Source organism: Eumetopias jubatus, unplaced genomic scaffold (assembly GCF_037043125.1).
Source record: "Eumetopias jubatus isolate StellerSeaLion01/CBP00866 unplaced genomic scaffold, mEumJub1_p1.0 scaffold_8, whole genome shotgun sequence".
In the NCBI taxonomy this organism is placed as follows: domain Eukaryota; kingdom Metazoa; phylum Chordata; class Mammalia; order Carnivora; family Otariidae; genus Eumetopias; species Eumetopias jubatus.
In genome coordinates, this window is record NW_028274814.1 from 71,410,801 (window position 1) to 71,433,029 (window position 22,229).

General features: G+C 38.0%; 1 protein-coding gene across 2 annotated transcripts in view; it reads left to right on the top strand.

Moving 5' to 3' along the window:
• The window catches only part of PDZRN4 (PDZ domain containing ring finger 4), a 351,409-nt gene that overhangs the window by 207,559 nt on the left and 121,621 nt on the right, over positions 1 to 22,229 (top strand). Inside the window, exon 1 of one of the 2 annotated variants that reach the window (XM_028123166.2) lies at positions 10,777 to 10,845. The exons of the other annotated variant lie outside the window; for it this stretch is intronic. Coding sequence (XP_027978967.1) covers positions 10,777 to 10,845 — 69 coding nt within the window. Of the gene's footprint in view, positions 1 to 10,776; positions 10,846 to 22,229 lie in introns of those variants that run through there. 2 annotated transcript variants of the gene reach the window in all.

The window sequence follows — 22,229 nt, forward strand, 5'->3', positions numbered from 1 at the left end:
CAGGTCATGATCCTGGAGTCCCAGGATCGAGTCCCGCATCTGGCTCCCTGCTCAGCGGGGAGTCTGCTTCTCCCTCTGACCCTCCCCCCTCTTGTATGCTCTCTCTCTCATTCTCTCTCTCTCAAATAAATAAATAAAATCTTAAAAAAAAAAAGAATTCCAACCTGAAACCACAGTTTCTTAGGTTCACCCTCCATTACCATTCCTTTGATACCATAAGCTTTAAGACCTCAACTCCCCTAACTACTTGCTGCTTCTTGTGAAACAGATTTCAGATGGCAAAGTTAAGCTCCAGAGAGGTTGAACTTGGTGTCTAGAGATACTGAAAATTGGATTTACACTTTTATTCAGATCAATTATGGTGCATTATAGAAAGTTGTCTCATTAACATAGAATACAATAAGCAGTCACTTAATTCTCTTTACCTGGCACCAATACCTAGAACCTAGGTCACTGACTGTCCCACTAGGGATGGTGGATTCTTCATGCTTAGTCATAAATCTGATCCCAGAAGCTGAAAATCAGCCTCCCCACAGGTCTAGTAAAAATTTGTTCATGGGTGCAGCCTATAGGTAGGACATGTCTGGTGAACTGCAAAAGGAGGCAATGACTCTGATCCAAGCCTGAGCCTACCACAAATTCCATTCATGGGACACAGGACTAAAGACCCTGTACTATATGAAGTGGGGTCCTGCTGCCTTACTTCCTGAGAGAAGTAGTGTATCTTTTCAGAAAAGGCAGAATCTTAGAGTTAGGCCCATTTCAATTTAAATCTCAACCTTTCCACTTACCTATGTGACTTTGATCAAATTACATAGTATCCTGAGCCTGAGTTTTTATGTATGTGAAAAAAACCACATAGATCTCATAAAATTTTGTGAGACTTACAGCATCTTTGATATAGTAGGTGCTTTGTAAATGTTACTTCCCTTTTAAAATTAGTAACAAAGACCCAGTGATCTTCATAATCATATGTGTAACCATATCAGAAATTTAACTGATCAGAGGCATTCAAGAGTATCTGGTTTAACATATGACATCTATATTTGGAGGAGGGAAAGGGATGAAGAGATGCATTTATGTAGACTTTCTGTGCATTATTTGAAAATGCATAGTCTCAGACCTCACCCCCGATTTGCTGGCTCAGAAGCCCTGGGAATAGGGCCTGGGCATGTGTAACTTGAAAACAAGCTTCATGAATGATTCAGATGCATACCCCTAGTTAAGTACCATGCTAGAGGCTGACACAGGGCCTGGTAAATAGGAGGTGCTCAACAAACATTGATGGAACTCAGGGAGTCTGTATCTTGGCGCAGTTCCTACCTCTTATAACCATTAAACCTCTTTCTTCTCCTTCTGCCTGCCAGTCCCTATGATATCAACTGTTGTTTATCTTAGAGAAATTCAGCCCTTCCCAGAGAAAAAGCGATGTTTCAAAGTATCCAGCCATTTGCAGAAATGTAGACAAAACAGTAATATAGCTACATGCTTTTTATAATATCTTCACAACAACAGAATTTAGAAACTTCAGCAACACTATATTGTAAGCTGTAATAATATAGCTAATATTTGTTGAACATCTACATGGAGCAGGCTCCAGGTAAAGCACATGTTCTCAAAATCCTTCTGTGGTAGGTAGTGTGAATATCTCAATTTCACAGTGAGGAAATGGAAGCATGCAAAGGATGTGTAACTTGTTCAAGCTCATACAGAAAAATTTTTTTGAGTAACGTTCAAAGACATTCCTAGGTGACTTCGAAGTCTAAAAGAACTCAGGGACTCATTCTGATGATTGCAGTGTCCTGGGCCAGAATTTGTATATAGTCAGGCATTCTCTATTATTAGTTCACAGAAACTTACTGATATGATATTAACATATTGATTTGTAGTGCCAGTGTTTCAGATAACCATATTAGGACCATTTCCATGATAGAAAAATGTGGCAATGAAATGGGGAAGGTGTGAAGGCACCAGGACCACAATAGTTAAGTGACTTTCTAGGACCCTAAAGGTGGCAAAAACTTCAGACCTTGAGCAGGGTATTAAAATATCTCATCTCTTTGCTTGCTATCCACTTACCTGTCTTATTTATCCTTATATTTACTTGGTTATATATGCATATAAATAATCATGCAAGGAAAGAATAGATAATCCAGGCTCTAGAATATCCAAGAAGGATGAGCCGGGTACCACTCCCTATCATACCACCCTGTGTTAATTCCCTACATAACCCCTATTATTGCCTGGAGAGTTTATGTAATAATGATCTATTTATTTACTGCTTTCTTTCACCAAAGTTTTCTCCATGAGCTCTGGGACTTTGTATATCTTAAATATCATTATAATGACTAAATAGGTGAGCGAAGTCCAAAGATGAGGGAGGAATGATCATGTATAATAATACCAGATAGAAAAATAGAGTCTGGAGACTGTTAAGGTCAAGAGAGAAAGAAATAAGGGTGCCTGGCTGGCTCAGTCAGTAGAGCATGTGACTCTTGATCTTGGGGTTGTGAGTTCAAGCACCATGTTGGGTGTAGAGATTACTTAAAAATAAAACCTTTAAAAGAGAGAGAGAGAGAGAGAGGTAGGGAGGGAGAAATATACCAAAAGACATAAAGAGTGGTGCTAGAAGAATTGTGATCTCTGTACCTAGAGTAGGAATAGTCTGTTTTATGTTCTCTTTTGCTTATGTGTGTGTCTTTGTGTCTGTGTGTTGGAGAGAGACAGAGAGACAGAGGTAATAGGTTAGGGGCCAGGAAAGTGGGATTATAAATGTGTTTGTAGACAGAGTAAAGCAAGAACCCAACAGTTGCTTCCTTATACTATTGTAAATTCTAAATGTTCATGAGTGAATGAAGGGTCTAGCTGAGAATAAACAGTAACCTAACATAGGAGAGTGGTCTGGGGAGGGAAAAAGGAGAGATCAAGCAGTTCCAAATGACTGTGCTTGGTCATTAGATGAAAGGGAAGAGGCAAGGTAGACCAGACTTCCTGAGGATAGTCAGCCCATTCGTTGATAGGAAGCACATGTAGAGCAGTCTTGGTGAAAGAGCATTATGACTTAGGTTTCGGTAAGTTGCATTTAATGTGCTATGGCCAGCCCAAATGTTAATGTAGTAGTCGATGAATAAGTAGGTCTGAAGGTTAGGAGAGAAATTAAATCTAGAGTTTTAAATTTGGGAGTCATCAGCAAATCTATACCTTCACCTTTCTCAAAATCTCCAAATTTACCTGTCTTATGTAACTGTTGATGATTATTCCTTAGTATGGAGATATGACTGCCCTACTCTCGATGCATATATTCCCTACTATAACAAATATTAAGAAGGAAAAGTTATTGGTACATATTCAGTGCAGCGATACCCCATCACCAGTGGAGTGGAGTAAGGTTATGAAATTTCTTAGATTTATTCAATCTATTTTATGCAGCCACGCTTGAGGACACAACTTGGAACCTGGGAGTTAATTTTAGACTCCACTCCTGGTCCTCAGGGAAATTCCTACATCTCAGTGTGCTACAGGCATCATCAGAATGCCTTCTTCTAGCCATCTAGGAATTTGTCATAATGATGACTATCTCTGAGTGACAGGCAATAAAAAATACTGTTTAAACAGTGGATCCAGACTGCTTGGTTTAAGTCCTGGTTCCTCAATTTACTACTCATGTAACCCATCTGCAACCCATGTGAAAAGGAGATATTGATAGTACCTACCTCAGAGGGTTGATTTGAAGACTCAGTGAAATCAGTAATATATGGTGCTAGAACAATGCTTGGTATAGAAAAAATACTAAATAAGTATTAGCTCTTATTTTCAAAAATATTTAGGAATTGTTACCATGCTCTACTCATAGTACCATTTAATAAATGCTGGCTAAACAGAAGAATTTACTGAGCATTTTCTTTTTTTTTTTTAAGATTTTTTTTATTTGTCAGAGTGAGAGAGAGAGAGCACAGGCAGGGAGAGTGGCAGGCAGAGGGAGAAGCAGGCTCCCTTCCAGGGAGCCTCGTGTGGGACTCGATCCAGGACCCTGGGATCATGACCTGAGTGGAAGGCAGACGCTTAACTGACAGACCCACCCAGGCACCCCTACTGAGTGTTTTCTAGACTAATTTTGTAGAACTGAAAATGGTGATGGTAGTGTTCTGGGGAAACCCTAAATATTACCTATGATGTTGCTGAACAGTGTGACATTACCAAACATGATACCTTGGCAAGTGTATGGCCAGTTGGCCTATAGATGACCAAATCAAGAAAGCTAGTATTATTCTGGGATAGATTAGTAGTCTTAAAATTCCTCAAAGAAATAATATGGGACTACTTACTTCATAATTATATGAATCTTGCTTCAGATGCTATCATTGGCTTATTGCACACTTATGTCCACATTATTTATACATTATCCATTAAAATAAATAAAGAGAACATCAAGGTTATTACTCTGAATATATTACATTACATTCTTTACACAGGGTATGTGTGTACCCCATTTATACACATAATGGGTACTTCTGTGCTGATATCTTTTATATAAAGTGTGGGGAAACAAACAATCTTTGAGGCGCTCTTGAATGACCAACATAAGTGTACACTAGCAAATGATGTGGACAGAATATGACTATAAAATTTCAACCAAGTGAACTTCAAATAATGTAATAGAGATTTATTATGACTGGAAAACTATAATGAGATAACCTGGAAATCTAAAATAGTGATCATTATTACCATTAGCATACTACTTGTATTATTACTCGTAGCCAATACGTTATTGGGCATGTACTATGTGCCAGGTGTACCTGACACATAAGATCATCACAACAACTATATCCCTTGCTGTAATTGTTCAGCAGGTGCCATTATTATCCTTATTTTAAAGATAAAAAACCAAGAAACAGGGAAGATAAGCAAAAATAACTTGCCCAATATCACATAGACAGAAATTGGGGAAACTGGAACTTCAGGGCAGACTGGCCCTAGAACCCATGCTGAACCAGCACACCAATATGGACAAGATATTTCACAGTTTATGAATCCTTTATGGATTTTATTGCATTTCATCTTCACAATCAGCCTTCAAGGTAAGTATTATGTCAGAGTGTAAAGCCATGCAGATAATAGTGACAAGTCTCAAATGCAAACCCTAGTCATCTTCCTTGTGATCCATACCTTTTCTCTCTATTGGAGTCTCATCTACTAACTTGACAATTCCTAGGAGTTCATAAATGGGCAAAGTACCCTTAGTTCTGCAAGCCACAACTGTAGATGCAAAATCAACATGGTCAGCTAGTGAGTACAATGTGAAAAGGATGCTGGGTTATACACTGATATTTTGAGCTATAAACAAGCAAGTGGATGACACATGGACACTATCAGCAGGAGCATTTTTGTAAATTCATGAGAATAGTTGATATTGCCCAGTGTTGTGAATAAACACTGGATGAAATCAAAGGGCAAAGGCTCTAGATCTCCTGGCATTGGCAATTCCAACACCTAATGATTTCTTTATTAATAAAGAAAGGATAATATCTGACATATTTACCTCAGAGACATTGTGAAAATCAAATAAAAGGATGTGTCATTCCAGACACTTGGAAATCCTACACTACCAGGCTGGTGCCCAATAAATATCATGTGTATTCAATAAATGAATATATGACTCATATGTGGAACAGAATAGAACTTTAAAGGTGTATATAATATATATGCATAAGTGCACAAACAATTGATAAAACACATGTGATCATACCTCATTTATTTGTATACCTGTCACAGAAATTTTTACCTCATAAACTTTCAATTTGATGTTTCTAGGATTAAACCAAATTAAATATCTTACGCTTATGGTTCTTCAGTCCTTTGACTTAATATTCTTGAATTAGCCCTATTGGGGAAAAAATTTTACCTAGCAATGGGGTATAGAAACACAAACGCAAAATTATGTCACTTTGCCAGAATCAGGTCTGTTTTACTCTCCCGGTCACATTCATTGGTTCAATATGCCTCTATTGAAGACCTGCAATATGAGAGATACCACACTAGGATTTTGAGGAAGTCAAAGGGCAATTGACCACTTCATCCCAGTTTGCCTGGGACTTAGGTTACTACTGCCCTCACATGTCTTAATGTCTAACCAGAGGGGTAAAGTATGTATATAAAAATGATGTAAAGTAGAAATGATGTGTAGTTTGAGATGGGTGTGGATAAAATCCACTGAGCATTCAGTTCAGTAGTGAAGAGATCATGACTTCAACTTCACGAGACCAGGGAGCAGAGCACATTTCAACTGGACCACAGAATGTCAACAGACTGATTGTGAAGTTTCTGAAGAATATGCAGCGTGAGGTACAATCTATAGCAAAGGTAGGAAGACGGGGACCTGTACACAGCAGTTCAGCTTTGCTGGAGCTTGAAAATAGAAGTGTGCACTCAAGTGACCATTTTGCCCAGGACTGAGGGGTTCTGGGATATGGAATTTGGGAAGCTAAAGCCAGAAGAGTCCTAGGCAAACTGGGATGAGTTGGTCATTCCTAGTATGCACGCTAGTACAGTGTCCACTGATTGATTATCAAGGTGTATTAATAAGTGAAGGTATTTAGCTGTGACCTATTAAAAAAGCCAATACTTTGATTAATTTTAGTTTAGTTATTTATCTAAAACATAATAGAGTGATTTTTTTAACCAGAAATAATCACTTCCCTTTAGACTAGATCTATCTTTTTAAAAGTCGATCTCTCATTCTCGCTCTCTCTCTCTTCACTACTTTGAAATACTACTCTCCATGTCCTCAGTCATCAGAATCAGGGAAAGGCATATTGATGTGGCTCTAACTTCCTCTGCAAGAGAGATAGCTCAGCAACTTATCTATTGAATTCAATCACAGAATTTGTTATTGGAGAATTGAGTTCAGATCTCTTTACTCAGTTTGATCTTGGGTAAGTCTCTGTCTCTCTGAGCCTCAGGCTCTTCATCTTTGTGATTGCATATAAGATAGTAAACCTTAGAAAATGTTAGGCAGCTAAATGTCTACTCAAAAGTGCCCAAGCATTCCCTAAAATGAATGCAGGATTTTTATCACCCAAAACGATGTGCATACCAAAAAATGTGGTTTAGTAATGCCTTTTTAATGTCATTAAAGTCTCCTTTAATCTGTACACTTCCTCTCCATCATATTTCCCTTTCTCTCTCCCTCTCCCTCTAAGAAATGGGAATAGTATCTGTCTATGTCAGGTTACTCAGTCTGAATTTGGCTGATTGCATCTCCAGGGTATAGTTTAATATTCTTCTCTGTTCTCTGCATTCCCTCTAATTTGCTCACTTTTGGAAATATTCTTTCAAGAGTGGTGTCATTTTCTTCTGTCAGATTGTGTGTGCGTGCGTGTGTGTGTGTGTGTGTGTGTGTGTGTGATGTTAGCAGCCATTAATTCTCAGTACCTAGATCCATTAATTAAGGATTTCTGGCATGAGCATGTTCTATCATTCTTTCTTCACTTATTCGATGGAATAATTCTATAAAGAGAAACTCCCTCTCACCTACTCTAGTTAGTGTTACTGTTCATTTGGAGAAGCAAGATAAATTCTGTATTCCTTCCTTTCAGTTACCTCTGGTTTAACCCTCTTACATGCCAGTCTAGATCTTGATGATTGTATGTCCAATTTTGTAAGCCATTGCACTTTGGGAGAATAAACTAACACAAATTAAAGGCAATAAAAATAAATAAGTATATTTTGAAATACATACCCAACAAATGTTTTTGCACTTCAGAGAGTATTTTTGTATGGATACTTGGAAAGATAGTTGTCTATTCTCTGCTTATTTTTATTTTTATTTATTTTTTTACCATTTAATTAAATTAATTATTTATTTTTTAAGCAGGCTCCATACCCAACATAGGGCTTGAACTCATGACCCTGAGATCAAGACCGAAGATCAAGAGTCGGATGATCCACCAACTGACCTACCCAGGCACCTCTCTGCTTATTTATAAACCATATTATCCCATATTATTACTACCCAAGACAGATAGTATCTAATCCATTTGTATTTTTAAGACATTGTTTGGATTAACTCATTTGCCCCTATCTACCTCAGACTTTATGTTCCAACATAAGATTCTGCAGTTTAGTCATTGGAAATCCTAAAGCCTCATATTCTAATTAAATTTAGAGAACTTTGGAATTATGTGTTCCCTTTTTCTAAACACCCTTCAATTCAATGGGATGAGCCCATTAGGATTCCAAAGATGGAATCCTTCCAGAGTATATGGGCCACGGGCAGCATTTGATAAATGATTAGAGAAGCTGCCCTTGCTTCCTGAAATAGAAACAAAAGAACAGGGGCACTAGTAATGAATATAGCAAACAGCCAAGAGAAATTGCTGAATGAATAACTTCAATTTGAAATTGCTGACTTCACTGGAATGCTCAATCTTTACTTTCTGATAACTAAGAAAATATTTTTTAAGTTATAATTGTTTCTTTTTTTTCTTTAAAAGCTGATTACAAAATATTCTGAGAAGAAAGCTCCAATAAGCAGCAATAGCTTTAATAATTAGGTTTCCTACTTAGCTTTCAAAACCTGTCTCATAAAGAAGTTTTATAAGTAGAGGAAGCAGACATTTTCATTGATGGATGGGCGAACCATCCTTGCCTTACTGCATTCTAATTCCTTTTAAAGTACAGAATTTAAACATTTGAAAATCATTAACTCTTTCATGGTTCAGCAATACAGAATCCTTCAAAGAAATAAGCAATGCTCACTTTAAGGATGTGGACTCTAGCATAAAAACACCTCCTTGGAAGTGGTGCTAGAGACTCAGAGAAAATTAACATTTTTTAAAGCATCTATGGAAGATTGCTTCTGCTCATCACTACCCTTGATTCCCATAAAAGGTCCTTTCAGATACCTCCTTGAAAACATTCTTTCCGTAAAGGAATCAAAATAGTTAATATCTACTACAAGTGGTTTCGAATTTGCTGGAAGTCCTGGTGAACTTTGGTCACGTGCGGTATTCCCCATTATGATGCCACTTTCATGTAGGTCTCTCAGCTTGGCTTTCATCCAGGCTGTTAGGTGAAATTAGGCCCAGAAAATCGGATTATTACATCCCAAGGGAAACCACTGATAAGCAGCAGATGATTGCTCATCTCCTTGCTACTTGCTGGTGTTGAGGTGTTACTAGTTGCAAAGCCAATTTGTTAACAATTAGTACTCATTAGAATCATTTCCTGTTATCGATTCTAAACATTTGACAAAGAGCTTTTAGGAAATTGGACCCCAAAAAGTAGCTCTCCATAAGTGATGAGCAATTAAAAATCTTCAAGATCCAAGGTAATTCCAAACCACAGTCATCAGTTTCCAAGTAATTATTTTTGCTTTGGAACCCACCTGCTATCCTGTCCAGTTTAAAGATGTGCTGGAACAAGGACATACTTCTTAATTAGCAGAGGTTGTGTTTAAGTCAGAATAGGAACAAAAGGAATTTTCTTTGATTATCTGCTTTAGCTGTTTGTAGTATTCCTATAAAGGACAAAAATTGCCAGCTTGCAATACAATATAGGTATTTGTGAGAGTGTGAAATTAAATGCATTACTTCTATTATCTAAAGATCTAAGCTTAGTTTTTAAGTCTGTGTTCACCTTTGTACATTAAAACTCTAAATATAGAATCATAAATGGAGTCATTGTGCATTACATTAGAATTTAAATATTGCCATTGTCAGCTTTCTGAAAAATTATATATGACTTTAATAAAATTAACATAAGTACTATATGCATTTGAAATTTTTCTCAGAAAAGGCATTGTATTTATCTGATTTTTAAATATAGACCCACATGCATTGTAGTGCTGCAAACTCATATTCAATAGCTATGCCCTTATTATCTAATTAAAATATTTATTATCTGTATAAGTACCTCCTCATACTTGCCTAAATGTTCTTTATTTAGACTAAGAAAATATGTTTTATTTCCTCTCTGGTAGGTAATGGTCTTTGCACATGAACTATTCGGTGTTTTTATTGGATCAGAATTAAAACTGAATGATAGCCCCCATCTTCTGTTCCTTTCCCACATCACTCCCAAAATTCTCCTTTGCTTCTGTGTTTATTTTGTAAATTTAAATAACTGCTCCTATTCCTCTTCCCCTAGACTTACTAATCCTGCAAATATTCCTTCTAATTGTTGCAAAACATGGAGACGTGAACTAAGTATATTTCTGTTTCTGAATTTCTTATTCCCATATTAAAACCTTACATCAGTAGAGAAATTAAGTGTATGTTCTTTTTTGAAATGCCCTATGCTCAACCCCTCTATCCTTAATAAACAGAGATGGTATTGACACAAGTGAATTTTGTTTAACCACACTACATTTGCTTCTTAATTAGTGAATATTCATCTGTCATCAGCAGCAGCTATGACACCCCTCCCTGCTAACATGTTCTGTCATAAATAATCAATGAGGCACTATTAATATTCATGAGCTGGAATCTGTGTAGTCATGTGCACTGATGCAGAGAGAGGGGGAGTGTTGCCATGAACTGACTGGAAACTCTGCGTGTGTATCCGTGAGTGCAAGATACTTAGGGAAAGCGAAGAAGAGCATGCTGCTACGCAGCACCCTGGCTTGTGCTTCCAGCTAACAGCGGTTTGTCTGTGTTTCTGGACTGAAGTGACTGATGAAAAACAGTAGACAAGTCTGGAGGGTGATTCCCTTTCAGTTCACTTGCCTTTCAGTTCTGGGGAAATTAGAAGATTTGCTCTCTCTCTCTGCTTCTTAGAATGGGCTGCAATTTGTGCACTTTTCAGAAAAGAGAGGAACACTACAAACTGCTGTATGAAGTTTCCCAGGTGAGTGCAGGGTCTGATACCAGCAACTCAACAGCCAGGCTTTGTGTTTGTCTGCGAGATGGTAAATGAATTGTGGCTAGCTTTATTTTTTCTTTCAGTAGATTTCAGAATTGAGGGCAGACTTGCTGGTTGGGGGCTTTTTATTTTGGCTTTGGGCGGCAGTTTTCGGCTTCCTTGCCACTCCCCCTCCAGATGACTTCCTGTGGGATTCTTTTTAACATTTTTTGTATCTGCTGCCAAGATGTCAGTCAAGTAAAAGGAATAACACTGTAATATTTTAGACACCTCTTTCATTTTGGAATAGTGTTGACATTTGAAAATCAAGTGTATCATTGCTACATTAATGTTGAGATTTAATAGGTCTGTGATCTCGGTTATTTTGAATAGACAGGAAAAGTTTCTTGCCAAATCTTGTTAGCCAGAAAATTATTTGATTAATTAGGAATTTTTGCTTTGGGTTAAGAGGAAGACCTGGTATATTTGTATTATATGAGAAAAAAAAAATATATATATATATATGCCTTGGCTTAAAAAAGAGATAAAGGGATTTTCTTATCACTTGTTCTTAGATCCTTTTTAAATTTTTTTTTGTCTCTTTGGTGTTAGAAATTAATTTCAGGAGCTTATTACAACATCTGCTTATGTCTTAGGGAGAAGTATGAAAATTCAGTTGTCTTTTAATGTATATCCGAGGGCTTTTCAGAATAAAAATGAGAAAAACTATATCCCCAGTCTTCATAGTTTTCACAGAATTCTATTAATTCACCATTTTATTTAAGCAGGTTTCCCTGGGGTGCATGCTCAAGTCCAAATTTGTTGTTTGGCAAAATAAAGTTTATTCCTTCCTTTTTCCACTCTGTCCCAGATGTGAGACACTGCAACTTTTGTTTTTAGCAATATTGCTGATGAAAGACAATGTTTGGGATGTTGGTGGTCTGTGGGCACAGCAGTAGCCAAGTGCCCACTGCCTACTGGTTCCCTCAGATTTCCCCCTGACGTGATTCATTTCACAGTGGGCTAATTACAAAGTGGATTTGCTACACATGAAACAGCCTCCTCAGTTGCAATGTTAATGCACATTTTCATGGTAATGTGATCAGAGGCTCATTAGCCAGTTTCCAAAATGATCCTCTGCATTAATTAAATATAAAAATGACTCCTTTATCACCATAGAGAGGAAAAAGAAGATTAACATTGTTAATTACACTAGGGGCAATACCTTTTGCTTAATTTTTTTTTTTGCTACAAACTTGCAAGGATGGGCTAAAATAATATCCATTTCCTAGATAAGCTCTCATCCACTTTGACTCATGAAAACAGTCTCTAGGTGGAACACTTTCCTTTAGTTTGGTTTGTTGGAGTTTGAGTTCTAGTGTTGATTTTCTTTGGGTAGTAGAAGAGCAGGGGAGTGGGTTAATGAATCTATTTTTTACCCTCTGAATTACTAAATTGATATAAAAGTATAATATGGAGGAAGTAGTAGGTGACATCCTTCCTGATTATGCCTAGGTTAAGCTGTTTACATTCTACCAAGAAATCAGTCTGGCTTGCGGGAACCAGGAAGGACTACTGTATTTGTTAAGGAGCAAGAGTCTTTGTTGTGGATTTTTAAAATGCTTGTCTGTGAGTTTTGCCTTTAAGTGCTTCCTAAATCTTGAGAAAATAGATAAGCCGTACTCTTTATTGCCTCCACCTATACTTCTCCATATATTTATTTTATTCTCTCTACTACTGAGTTACAGTACTTATGATCTTTAATAAAGGGGGTGAAAAATGAAGTATTTGCTTCCATTTAACTGGCTTTTATTAGATAAGTTAAAACCCCAGCTTAAAGGTCTTGCATGTGTTTTCCAGGGGGAGCCCTCCTACAGTTTGTCCCCAGCTTTGCATTCTATTTTATTGAGTTAATGGAATAGATAAGATATCAAAGGGAACCAGTGATAGGCTCATATAATATACATTGGAGCCCCGTGTGGTGCTGCAAACTAGTTTCTATTTTTATTTGGAGGAGAGGCAGCTCGGAGCACACATCAAAGTGAGCACGTTCTTAACCAGGTGTTCAGGAGGGCACATAGCTGCCCCCATAAGAGAGGATACTATTTACAAAAGTGATTGAGATTAGAATCCTGAGTATTTCTAGCTGGTATATTAAAATGAATTAGCTCACACAAATATTAACACCTGATTCTCCAAATCCTGTTTATTTATAGACTTGTAATCCTCAGGTCACCTACCTTCTTGTTTCTTTTGTTATTATTTCTTAAAAGCTAAGGCAAATTAAAGTTTAACCAGGACATGTGAAAATTTAAGATTAGCAGTGAATCCTAAACACATGGCCAAGAGCAAAATATGTATTTCTCTATAATGGAATCAGTATGAGATTGAACTTTTTCACATTTCCTTTCTATATTTAGCAATCTGATAACATGGGCCATGTAGAATACAGTTTTAGGTTTATAACTGTAGTAAACAAAAGCAAATGTGCTCAGAGGAGTCTAGAGAAACGATCAGAATGTTGTGCTTAGGTGTGAAATGAGGTCAAGTTTGTATTTTGTTGATATTTTTGCTCCTATAGAGGAGCTAAGACTTTCAATTGGCAGAAGAGAGGGAATGTTGTTTCAAGAAAATTATTTTTGGCTGGAGTTGGGCCAATCAGGTGCCAGTATGAACACAGATGGGAAGAATCTAGGGTTTGAGTAGATCCAGTAATCACACCAAGCAGTTTTCATGCATCTTTATGCATCTGTTAACTTTTATATGTGCCTGGGACATAATTTTTATCTGCAATGATTTATTTTTTTCAAAATAGGTTATTTATTAATCTCTAAAGAATTAATAAATGAGTAATTTGAACAGTGCCCTTCTATGGACGTGAACCAAATTACCTGTTTCATATCAATCTGATTAAACAGCCCTCCTAGACCAAAAGAGCTTCAGTAGCTTGTCAGTCATTTCTGAGCCAGTGACAGATTTATTTCTGAGTGGAAATTGTAGGATAATACCTAAATCTTTTGACTTCTTAGTTTGATCTTTTCATACGTAAATCAAATATAACTTTTTGAGTGGCTAAATAATAGAAATGATCGATGGGGTGTTAACTGGTGTTGAATAACCTGTTCAAAATGTGGGCAAATATTTAAAAGCTCATACTGTTAACACATAACTATTTATAAGATTTCATTAAGATCTTCTAATGTGGTATGTAAGATTCCCTTCTTACTCACTTGCCAAATTAGAGAAAAGAAATTGCTTTCAGTGTCAGGAAAACCGCAAGTAGAATGGTGCTAGCTGACCAGGCTGTGTCATCTTCTAAGAGGACACTGTTGCATGACACTGAGTTGATTGACTCAGTTGACTGTTCTGACACAGCTCAAAGGTCTTCCCACAGCCTGCATCCATGAATTAGCAACATGAACTGCAACAGACCCTGCGCTAAAAGTAACAACAATGATAATATTGAGAGTGGCTGATAGTGAGCACTTACTATATTCTAAGTACTATGTTAGCACTTTTTTCCTAAGCATTGTCTTATTTCATCTTCACAAAAAACCCAATAGGGAGTTATGGGATCACTTCCCATAATTTTTAAATATGTGAAGGTCTCCTTTACCCTATACTGAGTTTCTTAAATCTCACTTAATCTGTCTTCTCTAGTTACTGTCCTGTATCCCTCAGAAATGTCTTTTGTCACATGCTATGTAAACGCAACTCATAAGGTCATAACCTCTTTTCCCAAACTTCATCCTGGCCCCACATTCCTTAACACCAGTGAAGGTCTCACTGTCCTTGCTATCAATAAAACACAAAAACACTAAATTAAAATGGTACTTCTGTCTTCTTGATCCCCACGGTGACTTTCTGGTGATTTTCCTTTTGCACATTCCCCAGCATCATTTCCAACCTTCCCAGAATCACAGTTCCTTCTGTTAACTCTCTCTAACATCACGGCAAGAACTTTCCCACTTAGAATTTGTCAGTGTGCTGGTCCACCCTGATTGCTGTTGCAGGAATAATATTCCTGCAAAGTACCCAGTGGCTCCCCGTTACTATAAAATAAAGTACAACTTCTTATTCCAGTATATTCAGAGACCTCATGAGCCTACCCTAGGTTCCTTTCCATCTTTCTCTCTAACTGATCTTCCCAGAATGCAATTTATAATACCCCAACACCAGTCTTTTAGCTTTTGTTTTTAAGTCATCTTTCCAGCTTGGCTCCTTATAGCTCAGTTCTTTTTCTTTAGCTTCTATGGCACTGCCCCCACATCCACTCTTTTCTTCCATCACTGGCTGTACATACCCTCCCCCTTTGGCTCAAATGTCTCCTCAGGCCAAGAGTTTTTTGCAATTAATTGATTTTTTTAAGTGTGTATCTTCCCACCTTGGAACTCTTGCAACATTTTACTCTTTTTTAGGGTTCCTTTCTCCTGTTCAGGTGTCTGGTATTATAGTCAATTCCTTGCGACTGGGTTGTGAGTTCCTCGAAGGCAGGTCGGGTGCTTGTCTGTCCATTGACCCCACCTGCCTGCAGATGCTCACTGGGGTCGGCCACGCTGTCTTGCATACCCACAGCCTCTTTAGAGTAAACTGCCCCATCCGTAGCTTCAGGTGAAAGACGATATCTAACTCAGCCTTCTTTTCTGCCCCATGCCTAACAGCTAATGAAACCAGGGCCAGTCCCCTGGTGCATAAAGTTGAGGGTTCCATTAGGTTGTTTCAGTCTCAGAAGTTTATGCTGGGAAATAAGCCGTAGCAACGGGATTAGGCTGAGAGGATTGCAGAGAGAGGATACTGTAAGCAGGTTGGGGAGCTTGGGGGTCTGTGAGGCAGCTCTACAAGAGAATTGGAACGTGTAAGAAATAAAGCACATGGGGCATGAGAGAGAGAAGCATAAAGAATAAATAGGTCCTCAGAGTAACCTCATTTTTCCAGTTCTAATACATTCCTATAATAAATCCACATCTCATTTATTTGAATGAGGTGTCTATTCCTTACAATCAGAAGAACAAATGAAGACACATCACAATAGCGTCTTGTTTTTGTCAACTACCTAGCACATGCCTGAAACTCTAGACACGCAGTTCAGTTCAATAAACTTTCAGTAAGCCCTGATTGCCTGATATGGGACAAGTCCTGACCTTTGTCATGGAATGCAGAGACAAATGTCACAGTGCTTGCTTTTGAGAAGTGCACACCCTGCAGCAAAGACGCATGAGCAGAGAATGTTCATACGATGTGATTAGTGAAGCACTGAATCAACAGAGATGTTGCCAGACTGCTACAGGAGGGCAGAGGTGGTCAACATGCTGGGGGCTTGGGGAGCAGGGGAGAAAAAGGAAAGGAAACCAAAAAGACGGAAGGGTAACAAAGGTGGCCAACAGATGATAGGTGTGAATGGACTTGGAGTAGGAGAACTATATTCTGTGTTACTAAAACCTAAAGCCGGAGACAGGCTCCCGGGACAAGACCAAACCCTAGAGAGTATCCCATGTCTGGATTTTCTGTTTGTTCTTGTTCTGAAAGGAGAGAGAACTCTGAAAACAGGGAAGCATGTGGACTTGGTTCTGGTGTGTGTCTGGGGGCAGTTGAGCTTGAGTTGAGGATGGTGTTCTACAGCAAGAATACAAGGGAGACCAACGTAGAGGCTGTTGCAGATGTGAGTTAGTGGTAGAAAGAATGTAAAAGGGAGGAAAGAACTGACACCCATTAGGAAGTAAATTTCAGTAAGTTTGTACCTTGTGAGACTGGGCAGGTGCAGTGAAATTTACCTAGAGAAGAGAAAGGGAGGAGAGTCCTGGGAAAGGGAGAGAAGAGAAGGCTATTGGCTTCCTTTATGGGCTACCTAAGCAATGTCTGGCAGACAGCAAATGTACTAAACAAAAACTTGGCACATATATATGTGTGTTAGATGAGATCACCCAGAAAGATGTAAAAAGTGAGGAGGAAAACTAAACAGTATTGAGAAACAGGAAAGGGAAAAGCAAGGGAGAAAAAGTGAAATTGTTACAGAGTGAGAAGGAGACTGAGCAGAAAGTTGTGGGAGAAGCCAAGAGGAGTTTTAGAAAGGAGTGGCCACTGTGGTCAAACACACTAGAATGCATGAGAACCTCAGCCTCTTAGAATCTGAAAACACATCATGTGCTACCCCAGCTGCTCAGAGTGCTGTCAATGAAAAACTTGAACCGTCAGCCCCTTCAGGGACTATCTTAGCTACAGAGAGTTCCTCACCCAGGGTTATTCCCCTCCCAGGAGGCCCTCTCCAGTGACAGACTGATGCAAGTGTCTAACACCTGGCCATCTTAGCCTGGATTGGGACATTCCGGGGTGGGGGTGGGGGTGGGTGGCAATTCCAGCTCTAGAGCTCCCTGAAACTGTCACTGGGCCTGCATCCTAGTTCAGTTCTCCAGCCCACTCCTGCTGCCTTCTTTTCCCTTCCACAAAGGCAACACTCCTTAGCAAACATCTTGTGCACTAACTCTATCTCATTTGGCTTCCTGGAGAGCCTAACCTGGACAGAGGTCAGTGATGATGATTTCAGAGCATTGCAGGACACAAATGTGGACAAAATCCTGTAAGCAGTGGCTTCAAAGAAGAGTTCTGCTGTACCCTCAAAAAGTCTCTCTTGAGATAAGGCAGATGATCAAAAATAGAGTTGCTGCTAACATTGGAGTATAGATTTTCTTAGCCTTTTAAAAAATACATAAAATTACTTAAAATTATGAATGTTAAAAATTAAAGTCATCTTTACTTTTACTTTCAAAAGTAAGATCAAGTGATTTCACATATTGAGCCATGTTATTCAGATAGTGATGATAGTATAGTGATTAAGAAATAAAACATGTCCAGTTAGCTAGAATCTCCCTTATCCAAGACTTTTGAAGAAAACCTTAAATGTTAGAGTGTTTTTGATGTGCGAAAGGTCTGTTATAAAAGTAAATAGTTTTAATGATTATAATTGAGGTAGGTAATTTTAATAAGTAGCTTTCCCTACTGGAAGGATCAGAATATCACATATTAAAATGTCTACATTTAATTTCTCCATACTCTCACCACTTATTGAATTGATCTAGACCCAGGAAAAGGTCAACCATCTCTAATTGTCCTTCTATTTAGATGGAATTCTGTAGGAAAACATTTTCACTCATTCTACGTTATATGCAAGAACACATGTTGCTGAAAATGTAGCTAATAGATAGGCTGAGATATTTGACTCTTCAACTCAATTTGCTGGTTAAGTAGGATAATCTGATTAATAAATTCTTTAATTTCTATTTTTGTTGAAAATATTTCTAAAATACATGATCTTATTTACATAATTACTTAACATATGCACATTTGTTATTCATTTCCAGTCATGTTAGATAGTAACAAATGAGCCATGTATCTTTAGCAAACAGGGGTTCCTGAACTTTACAAGAGAAACTGTTTCTGAAGATTGATAGGGAAAAATCCTTCCATGACAGCCAATCACTGTCTGGTACATTCATTTTATAGAAGTGGATTTTCATATATTGAATTTTCACAAGTCATTTAATAGGCATTCAATTAATCTTATTAAATTACTAAGAAAAGCACAAAAATTAAATCACAAGGTACTCAAGAAGAGGCCCTGAACTGTGGTTCTGGGAAGGATCCCTGTCTCGGAAACATCTATAATTTGTGGAGAAAAGGTGAGCAGGTGCCAAGAAAGGATCTGCTTCAAACACCTAGTCTTTTGTAAAACTCTTTTCTCTTTTCTCCTATGATCCATCCTAGGGCACACACTATAAGAATTTTAGGTGTTACTCTTAATAAATGTCTTCTTGTGGCTCATGAGGATTTAGGTATCATGGACAGTAATATTGTCTTCAGATTCAGAAGTCTAGATAATTCTTTAAAAAAAAAAGATTTTATTTATTTATTTGACAGAGAGAGACACAGCTAGAGAGGGAGCGCAAGCAGGGAGAGTGGAAGAGGGAGAAGCAGGCTTCCTACAGAGCAGGGAACTCGATGGAGGGCTCGATCCCAGGACCCTGGGATCACGACCTGAGCGGAAGGCAGACACTTAACAACTGAGCGCCCCAGGCGCCCCAGAAGTCTAGATAATTCAAGTGCAGCTGTGATTTTCATATCTAAATGCAACATTTCCAAAGTCATCATTATAACCTGTCCCATCTCCGTTTCCCTTCCAGCTGTATTCATTTCTTCATTTTTACTTCTATCAATCTCAATGTGGAATAACAGCTTTAAAAGGGTTATTATGAAAAGTTCATTGTTTCCTTCAACAAAAAGCTTAAAAGGTAGCAGCCCCATATTCTCCTGTGTTTTCACATATAACATCTAATTGCTAATTTGTGCCATTCTGTAGCAAGCTGTAAATCTTGCTTTATGGTTGTTTGGGTCCTAGTGAAGCATTCCCCCCCCCACACACACACACACACACTCTCTTCTGCTTTATGTAGCTTTTTAGAAATATTATAGGAAATTTTTTTTTAGAAACTTGCTCTCATCTCAGTGGAAATTAGATTTTTCTGAACTAACCTCTCACTTCCAAGCCTCTTAAGCATCTGTTTCAGGTACCTTTATTAAAACAACCCAACTCTTTCAAGGATGTATGAACAAAGAGAATTTCTAAAATACTTACTGTTGTTTTAAAAATAATAAATCCACAGATGAAAGACCACTATTGTAATCAGTGATAGTAATTTTTCCTATAACTGAATCATGGTAGAATTCTGATATGAATATTTTTTAAAATAAAGGAAAGTTTGGGAAAGAGTATTTCTCATTGAATAACCACAAGTAATTACTCTGGACCCGCTCTGTGTTCAGTACTATGCTATACAGCAAGAGAGGAGACAAAAGAAGCACAAGAGGCCAGTCTTCAAGGTGTAATATCATGAAGCAATTAGAAAACAAATGTGGAAATTTATGACCCTAGCACTGTGGACATTGCAGAGAAAGGACAGTTCTGTATAGGGAAGGATAACCTAAGGGTCTTCATGAAACAGCTTAGCAATGGTTCTTATTTCAAATGGCCTAGGTTAGGAGCCAAAGTTCATTTTTTAATTCAGCATAATTATCATATATCCATTCAGTCAAAGGTAGTATGTTTGGTGTCCAGGATGTATTGTAAAAGCAAAGTCACAGAATATGGCTAGTGGGACATATTTGGGGGAAAGTGGGAAGAACAGCCTGGCTAAAGCAGGATGTGGGATGAGGATCGTTGAGTGTCTCGATCTCCAAGCAAAAATGAGTGGATGTGGTGCCATCCTCACTGCAGGGCATTGTACACCCTATGGATACAATCAAAGAAAGTGTCTGAAGTCAACTTAAATGATAGAATATGTGTAAGTATTGTTTGCTTGGCACTTTCTTTAAAAGACCACAGCCATGGTTTCACCTATAGTGTGCAATTCAAAAAAACCCAACAGGGCGCCTGGGCGGCTCAGTTGGTTAAGCGATTGCCTTCGGCTCAGGTCATGATCCTGGAGTCCTGGGATTGAGTTCCGTATAGGGCTCCCAGCTCAGCGGGGAGTCTGCTTCTCCCTCTGACCCTCCCCTCTCTCATGTGCTCTCTCTCTCTCATTCTCTCTCTCAAGTAAAATAAAATAAAATCTTTAAAAACAAACAAAAACAAAAAAACACAGCAAACAAAAAGGAGAAACAGACCCATAAATACAGAGAACAAACTGATGGTTGCCAGAGGAGAGGGGTGGAGAATTGGCAAAATAAGTGAAGGGGAACGGGAGATACAGGCTTCTGGTCATGGAATGAATAAGTCACGAGGACAAAAGGTACAGCATAGGGAATGTAGTCAATGGTGTTGTAATAGTGTTTCACGGAGACTAATGGTAGCTATGTTTGCATAGCACAAAGTATAGACCTGTGAAATCATTATGTTGTACAATTAAAATTAATGTAACATTGTGCGTGTCAACTATTCCTCAATAAAAGAATTGCATATATTATATAACATTACAGTTGTTTGCAGATATCTAGAAATATTGTTTGTATTCAGTGTGGCTTAAAAATTTGAGTAATTCTTAAGACTTGTTATTTAATATGTTAATTTAAAAGCTCATATATGAGTTTTAAATGTTTCTATAAATATATATCAATATAATTAGAAAAAAAGAGCATAGCTTGTTGAGTTGATGCATAGTGGATAGATTTTGCCATTCATTCCTTAAGTATGCTCTGTGTTTCCTTCGTGACTCATGTTTATCATGTTTGAAGTTGGTTTTGCTTATGCAGCTGAATCTCCGTGTTAAGACAACATGAAAAATAGTGAAAACGTTTTACTCAGTTGGCACATGGGGTGTTACCGTTTGATGAGTGTGTGCTAAATACCAAGCACAATGTGGTACAAAGGAGAGACATTGTGCATAGAAGACAGAACACAGGCTTTGGAATCAAGCAAGAAAACACCACTCATTTCCTCTATGAGTTAATTACATAATTTCCTTGTAATTGTTTAATTGATTAGTATCAACCTTGAAATGTGTTGTTGATTAAATTAGATCATATATTCAAAGGGCATAACCCATTACAGGAATGCCATAAATGGTAACTCTTGAGATTATGATCTCATTTCAGTCCAACAGTGACCTTGTGAAATAGGTAATATTGTCCCCATTTTACAAATGAGAAAATTGAGGCACGACGTAATCAAGTGATAGATTCATATTGTCAGCAAGTGAAGCACCTGGAATTCAAATCAGGACCTGCCTGATGCCAAAGTCCATGTTCATTTTATTATAAATACCAAATATCTCTCCCCTTGAGCTTTCCATATTTATCCACTGGACTGATCCACAATACTGAGTACCTAGCCCAGAGTAGTCTCTCAATAAATATCTGATAAAGGAAGAAGTGGAAGAGAGGGAGGAAAGGAAGAAGAAAGGAAGGGAAATAATAGATGCCACTTGTAGTTCTCCTTGTAAGGGTCTATAGAGATGCCCTTTTTATTATAAGGAAGAGAAACAGGTCCTTCTACTACCTCTTTCCCACTTAAATCAAATTATCTCACCTATGAGAGCCCATGAGTATGGGAAAGTGGCTTGTCATTCCACTTTTGAGAGCTTGAAAGTCTTTTCCCATGTTTCCATAAATCCATGCCTGGCATGAAAAATCTTTTTCAATCTGCTATCTCTCCGCATATTCTCCTAACAGTCCAAATTTTGGCCAAACCAAACTATAATTTCTTACATGAAAACAATGTGGTTTTTCCCATCTCTTTGCCTTTTGACACAATGTCCTTTTTGCCTAGAATGCTTTTCATATCCCCATGCATATAAAAACCTTAATCCCTTGTGACTCAAGTCAGGGTTTACTATCTGGGAAAGCAAGACAAGGGAAGTCACTCTTCCCAATGCTTTTTATTCAATGGTGCTTCACAATTTGAA